The 7,351-nt window shown below is 47.6% G+C and overlaps 1 protein-coding gene across 5 annotated transcripts; it reads right to left on the bottom strand.

Moving 5' to 3' along the window:
- Nucleotides 1-212: 212 nt before the first annotated feature.
- Nucleotides 213-5,806, bottom strand: LOC122386483 (ATP synthase subunit 9, mitochondrial-like). Of its 5 annotated transcripts, none has more exons than XM_043375717.1 (3): nucleotides 5,703-5,806; nucleotides 961-1,043; nucleotides 213-654 (listed from the first exon to the last, which is right to left on the bottom strand). In XM_043375717.1, the coding sequence occupies exons 2-3, from the start codon at nucleotides 1,003-1,005 to the stop codon at nucleotides 307-309; spliced, it is 393 nt and encodes a 130-aa protein (XP_043231652.1). In that variant the 5' UTR covers nucleotides 1,006-1,043; nucleotides 5,703-5,806; the 3' UTR covers nucleotides 213-306. The 5 variants fall into 5 exon arrangements, with proteins under 5 accessions (XP_043231652.1, XP_043231653.1, XP_043231657.1 ...); XM_043375718.1 differs by having other exon boundaries at nucleotides 5,715-5,788; XM_043375722.1 differs by having other exon boundaries at nucleotides 5,690-5,750.
- Between the last annotated feature and the right edge of the window lie 1,545 nt (nucleotides 5,807-7,351).

The following is a 7,351-nucleotide window of genomic DNA, read 5'->3' as shown; positions in this document are numbered from 1 at the left end:
TTTTCTCAGCTTACATTCAAAACATTGTCTCATTCATATACAAATGTGCATAACATACGGGCGGCCTAAAATGCCGCAAGCTTTACCACCTGCATTATGAGCATCCTCGACGACTTCAGACGCATCAAGGCTTTACTTACGCCTTTCAATGAGCCACAGCGAATAACTGTTGTGTTCCTTGACCACGTTTTGTGACAATTCAACAGCAGAACTCGTACACATTGGTGTATATTGATATCTAACAGAGTCAGAAGTTCATGAGCACCCGAATTTCTGTCCGTATCCCCGAAAGTGACGAACACCACTCTAGAACGCGAACAACAGCAGGAACGCCATCATCAAACAGAACAGACCCATGGCCTCAGACAGGGCGAATCCGAGGATGGCATATGAGAAAAGCTGCTGCTTCAGGGACGGGTTGCGCGCGTAGCCGATGATGAGGGAGCCGAACACGGAGCCGATTCCGGCTCCGGAGCCGGCCGAGCCGACGGTGGCCGCGCCGGCGCCGATGAACTTGGCGGCAGAGTCGATGTCGCGCGAGACTGCCGAGGTCTGGATGGACCGGTATGGCACCACCGCCTGGCTGGCGGCCGGCGCCGCCGCTGCCGCCGGACTGCTGACCGGCGCCCACGCCGCCGCGGTCACCGGCCGCACCTGAGGGCACAGACGGTGGCACGGACCGTCAGCGTTGCACCGCTCGCCACCATCACACTTTTTAGACTTAACAAGTGACTTAGCATGCATTTTATATCGATTTTCCTAAATCGCAGCATGCTCTATGAATCAGCTGCAACCGTACCACACATTTGGAAAACACCGACATCAGTACCTAATCACTAATCGGTATACTGCGAGTAAGCATTATTCTAAACTTTTTTTAAAAAGCAAATCTAACAAAGCCAAGATGAGACAGGTCTAATATGCGTATCTAAATACAAAATGCATAAAACAGGCACATACCGTTACCCGGGCAGCAGGCATGACAATTCTTGAGCAGGCATACATGGTGGCTGTGTAAAGGCGAAGATGGTCCACAAGAAGACCTGAAACATAATAAGACATAGACATAGTGAGAAACTTGCTTCATACAAAATTGAACACTTTCGATGCTCATCTTTGGATGGTTTTACGCCAGAACACATGTGTATGGTGCGGACGATCATATGCCAGTAATACGACCTTTGGGACGAGTGACGACAAACGAGCCAGCGAACAGTGAAATCTGTAGGGCGCACGTGGAAACTGAGCCCCGAACTGACTTGTGCCGGCCACTCTTCTATAGGTCCTCTAACCGATGAACCATACTTATTCAACCCGCGTTACGCCGGTGCTCGGCGCTCAACTTTTGACTCAAAACTAGCATATTGATTTTATCGGCATCGTGCACTACCGTCGACAAAAGTCAACCAATTAAAATTTGGCCTTCAAAATAAAGCTTAAATTTTGAACCAAGGTCAAGGTAACAGGGGCGTAGCCAGGATTTCCTCCAGGAGGGGGTCAAACTTACAGGGGCCCAAGGTAAACCCCCGCAAAATCCAAAGTCATCGGATTTCATCCACTATTTTTTGGAAGGGACCCAAATAATGTGCCCCTTACCGTACTTATGACACCGCGATGGGGGCCCTTTTGGGCTCCGGGGGGGGGGCATGGCCCCTATGGCCCCCCCCCCTTTGGCTACGCCCCTGCAAGGTAACGGTCTGACCGGGGAAATCTCAGTCGATCTGTATCGTTGAGCTAAAAACATCCAAGGACACAGAAAGTGGAGCAATGTTTCCAGGCCTCAAGGGACTGATGTTCACTGTCCAGTGGCCTATCCCTGCAACTGTTTCAGCAGGACCTGCCGACGGTCGTCAAGTCCGGCGCCTCGGAACACGGAGCTGGTGCCCTTTTCTCCCAGGTCCAGCTCGATGGATCAGAACACCCCGTGGCCCGTCTCCTGGTCTCACAGGCTCAGTGAATCACTGCTATCGACAAGGAGCACCATTTACACGACTCACACCGACTAGCCGCTGTGAGTCGGTGAGCAGAGTCTCGGCTTCACTGACAAGTAGCACCAGTATAATAGTAGCTTTTTCAGAGCGCAAGGCCCTCAGCGCGGTTCACGCGGTGGAGCGCTTGAAGTGTATCTCTGGCGGAAGCACTTCACGCTGCGGACTGATCCCTAAGCGCTCACTACGCTGGCCGTCATAGATTCTCCGGCAGAGCTGGAGCCAGTCTCCTGCCGGCAAACACGACTCCTCCCGTCAGGGTCATACGCCTATGAAGCATTACACACACCGGGGAACCACATCTCCACGGTGTCACGTCTCACCCTACTAGTGATCGAACCAGCGGAAATGTGACGAAGTTGTTCCGGTGATTGAAGAGCCTGCGGGATTGTCCCAATACGTCGATGCTTCTCTTCTGGACTACACAGCAGCAGTTGCGGACAGTGATCGCCAGCGGCTGGCCGGACTCAGTCGTTCTCCGCGGACCGGACAGCGGTACTGGTAGTATCCGCCGCACTGACCGACCAGTGCTTTCGCACGACAGCATTGTTGGTACGAAGTTGCTCCGGAGCCTGTGCTGACGGCCAGGTGTCGACCGCGTCACGATTGATCTCGCCAAGTCGTGTGGTTTGTGCCAGCCGAGCAAGATATTGCTATGGCAGAACATTCGTCCTGCCTGTCTGCCACCAGTTCTGCTTCCAACCATTCTGTGGTCCAAGCTTGGAATCGACATCGTCGCGTCAGACCGATCACCGGCTTTCCACAGTTCGCCCGGCAGTCACGTTGACTATCACGGCAAGTGAGTGAAGCTCGCTCCAACAGCGAGATGAAAGAGGGGTCGTGGTGACGTCAGGAAAATCCGTTGAGAGTTCGAGGACTACCTCCAAGAGCGGAAAATCCATCACCTGCAAGTACCGGTCTACTGAACGATGGGAAACGCACCTGTTGAGCGTTTCATCCGTTCGCTCAAGTCCTGGATGCTGGTAGATGACCAGCAAAGGGAGGTCTTGTTCCAGACCTATTTCATTGGAAAGCTGGCGCGGTACCGTGTCACATTCCACTGCAGCACCATGGCGTATCGCCTTCCGAGCTGATACGCGGACGGAAAATGAAGCTGGACCTGCCGTGACCGCACGATCGCAAATCTGTAGGAGTGAGGTTGCCAAGTACGCAGTAACGACGGAACCGTCCATATGCTAATACAGCGAACGACGCCGATGACTGAATTCCGTCACCTCGTATCTCCGTGGCAGATAAAATCCCTGCCCTCCTGCCTGGACAAGTCACGTTTAGGCTGGAGCTCCGTACCACGAATGCGGGTGGAGCGTTGCTCACTTGGCGAAGAAGGAGACTAGGGCCACGTCGCCGACGGTGCTCGAGTCGTCGCGGCGGCTACCATTTGGGGTAAGCCGACGGCTCGCTCGGGATTAGTGACAGAGTCGCCGCCGCTCACGTTGCCGGTGGGCGGTAGGTGAGATGGCTGCTAGCATCTGCGCCATCGGCATGCTATTCCACGCTCACGCCACCGTCTCCGTCGCTGCGTACTGTGCTCTCAACACGCACGCAGGTGTCATCGGAGGATGCGCGGCGCGCAGGGGAGCTGCTGCCATCCCCAGGCGCCAGCGTTTCAGGCCTGTGCGACTTGATTAAGGCGTTTTTTCAGAATATTACTGCTCAGTGCAAACTAAACTTGCCTCCACATTCTACTCAAACTGTGGGGATGTAGTCATAGTGTACTTAGAAAAAAAAAACATTTTTTTGTAGGAAAGCCACTGAAGCTTTCCATCACTTCTGCAACCAAAAGGTGACCATCGCCATTTTTGTGTGCCATAAAGCGTGCATTCAGTGGCAATAGAGCAGTGTAGTGATCAGCAAACTGAGCTTGGTCAATAAATACACACTAGATATGCACTTCAATGCATTACAGTGTTTTTTTTTATTAATTTTCCAATGGATTAAAGGGACCCTCCCACCTTAACATTAGTTTTGAGTTGAGATAGCCAAATTGGTGGCCATGGCCTGAAAATACCGGTTTGGGCATTCACAACATCGAAAAATGCTTTAATTCGGAGATATGGAATTTCAAACTTGCAGTTTTCGGATTCTAAGGGGCTAATGCATTGGTATGCCCCCTTAGAATTTGTGACGTCAGCGGAGATCTAACGATTTTTAAATCTTCTACTAAAACGTTTGGCAGCACGCGGTGGTATATGCTGCTTTGCGCGCAACAAATGCCGCACTTTCAAATAAAGTCGCTAGGAACAGCGGAGATCCCAAAAAGTAAACAAAAGTAAAAGTCTAATATCTTGAAAACCGGTGAATATTTTTCGATGAACTTTGGTAGATATTCATTTTTGGTCTTTCTGAACCGAGCGACATCACTTTCATGCCAATTCATTAACTTTTTTGAAGGTGGGAGGGTCCCTTTAAACTCAGTCATAACTAATAACTCAAAATACTCTCATTTACCTATGCTGGCCAAAGGGTCATAGTTCAGAGCAAAATGGATAGCAGACTAAGAGTCAGTGTCTATAAATGCATTGCACATGACCTGTCATGCATCAAGGTCATCCAGCCATTTGAGGTCAAAGAGTCTTTACCTTGACCTTTACACTGACAATCGGCAATGATCAGTTCACACATCTTGGCATACAAATGTGTTGTATATTGTGTTCTGAAACCATGCATTTCCTTAAACGTTATGTTATTTGCAAACAATCAATGATCAAACCAGATATTTGGATCACGGCATGATATTTGAGGTAGCTGATAGACTTGGACTTAAAAATCTGATAGAAGTGACTTCTTTCCAAAAACCAAAAAAAAACTTTCTGTTCCAGTGCTGTTCCAGCCCAATGAAGAGCTATACTGACAAGTTGTGTAAGCAACATCATGAAATGCTAGGTAAATGTTCAGATTAAGAAAGTCTGATTTATTTGTAAAGCATAAGTTTTGCATACCTATTTTAACATTATTGGACATCTTGAGACTTGAATCCAAATATGATACATATATGTGGCACAAATATAAGAAAAACATACTCAAACTTGACCTAACCTTACCTACAACCCACAAACCTACAACCTAAAACCTGCAAACCTAAAACCTGACACAACCTTCAACCTACAAGTTCCGTTGTTGTATATTTGTATCAATGGTGCCACAATTGTAGATCAGACCTTTTCTGAAAAAAATGTCAAATACCAAATGTTAACTGAATTATACCTAATGACCAGGACAGGCAAAGGTTAAACCGTTAAATTGTAGAAATTGCATTAAATCGAAAGCAGATCCAGAGTCTTCTGAAAGATACATTTGTGTTGCATACTTAAACATTTAGTGCTTGCTTATTACCCACCCTATCTCAATCTCAATATCAATAGACGCTTTTACGTAGGGTTTGTTGCAAGCTTATATCTTCGTCCGTGATGTTGCAAAAGATGCCAATGGTGCTTAATAATTTACAAAATGATCCCCTCTAAATATTTGAAGACCACTGCAACGAAATTATCGCCAAATTAACGAGCTAGAGCCTCGTCAAATATGCTATGTAAACCGGGTAATCACATGCACCAGTGCTATTGCTCTCGAACTGTTGCCACGCTACAGATTAACCAGTTAGTAGCTATGAATATGAAGGTAAGCATAAAAAGTAAGCGCATAAAAAAATAAGTAGCGAATAGCGACACAAACACGCCCACCTATCCCATTCCCCCCAGTCCGCACCGGCTCCGATCCAATCCAAGATCCAATCAAAACAAGCGAGCGGCGAGAAGCCGGCGAGCAGGCAGGCGGGAAGAGCAGCGGGAGGAAAAGAGGCGGACATGAGCCCTACGAATTTTTGTTTTACTTGTTTCCGTTTTGTTTTGAAGTAGCAGGCTATAGCCAATTGTTGTTGCGTGAACAGTGATAACCAATTATATGATTTACTACACAGAACTGTCGGAATTATTGTGAATTATCCCCATTGAAACACGTGAAAACGTATTAATCACCTTTTCCTCCGCTGGTAACAAGCTATAGAACTCCGCTGGTAATAAGCGGGAGCAAGGCCGTATGGTATATAGGGCCTTGGGCCGTATATAAGCGGGAGGGAAGCGGGTATCAAATAAAAACATGGTGTATTAGGCAGCAGGGTCTAGTCGGTATATGGTATATACCAGAGTATATAGGTATATACCGCCTTGGCCTCGTCTAACCAGGGTTACTTTTAAAGGGGGGGAAGAGGGGAATTTCCCCCCTTCGAAAATTCCGCTCCCCCTTTCAAATCGTGTCTGAACGGCTAGGTAGGGAAGGGGGAATTTCCCCCTTTCAAATTTATTTTTGAGCCCATTTTCAATCAATTTGCTATTCAGATTATATAGTCATCGTCAATCAGATTCTCGTCATCAATCAACGTTGCTGGCGCTTAGATGATTGTTAATTTTCAATTTTCGGTTCCATCCAACCATTTTACGTTTAGTGTAACGGGAAGTCCAGATTTGATCCGAAACTGATCGGATGGTCGGTGGTACCATCTCTTGTCTTGTCTCTTCGCACTCACTGACATATCGGTACAGGCGTCGGCGTAGAAACCGGCGGGGGACGGGATGACCTCTCCGAACCAAGGCCCTAAAACATAGCTCCGAACCAAAGGCGGATACAAGGGGGGAGGGGAAGGGCAACGGGGCCATGGCCCCTCCTTTGACGCAAAAAGAAGGTGACCTCCTTTTGGACCCCCGTTTATTTCTGTGTTCTTTCTCAGAAACGACCCATTTGTTCACGATTATTTTCACTTTTACATCGACGCCAAGGCCAGACATCTAAAATTGTTGTCCCAATATGACATTGGCCGTGTTTAACCATCCTCCAAACTGGAATCGTTGAAGGAAAACAACGTTATTTTTGTCCCATAGGCATCAAAGCATAATAAATACCTAAATGTTTTCTCTTTATGCAGCATTCACGTTCATCTGCTTTGCATGCAGAGCAGGGCGCAAAAAATGTACCTCATCACGGCCGGCTTTCCCAATGGAATTTTCACTGCTCACTAATACTAATAGTAATAATTCAAGTTTTGTGCTTCATTAGTTTTTGTTCGGATATCACTGCCCACTAGGGTGTCCCAAATTTCACGAAGTTTTCCAATTCACTTAGGATACACCGGGATCCCGTTCCTTGGTTCATTTGAACCTCACACACCAATTTATAGAGTAAACTACCGGTAAACAAGGTTGCCGCTAGTGCTCTGAAGTTTTATTTGCATTTTGGTGTTATATGATAGTGCAGCGTTGTAGTCTCCGAATGCGAAATGGGAAATATGTGTAAGCAACGTAGCAATATTACCTTCTTCGATGCTCAGTGATGCTCAGATCCCACGCACA

This window comes from Amphibalanus amphitrite, unplaced genomic scaffold (assembly GCF_019059575.1).
Source record: "Amphibalanus amphitrite isolate SeventyFive unplaced genomic scaffold, NRLGWU_Aamphi_draft 000253F_arrow, whole genome shotgun sequence".
NCBI classification, from domain to species: Eukaryota; Metazoa; Arthropoda; class Thecostraca; order Balanomorpha; family Balanidae; genus Amphibalanus; species Amphibalanus amphitrite.
This window is presented reverse-complemented; position numbering and strand designations above follow the sequence as displayed.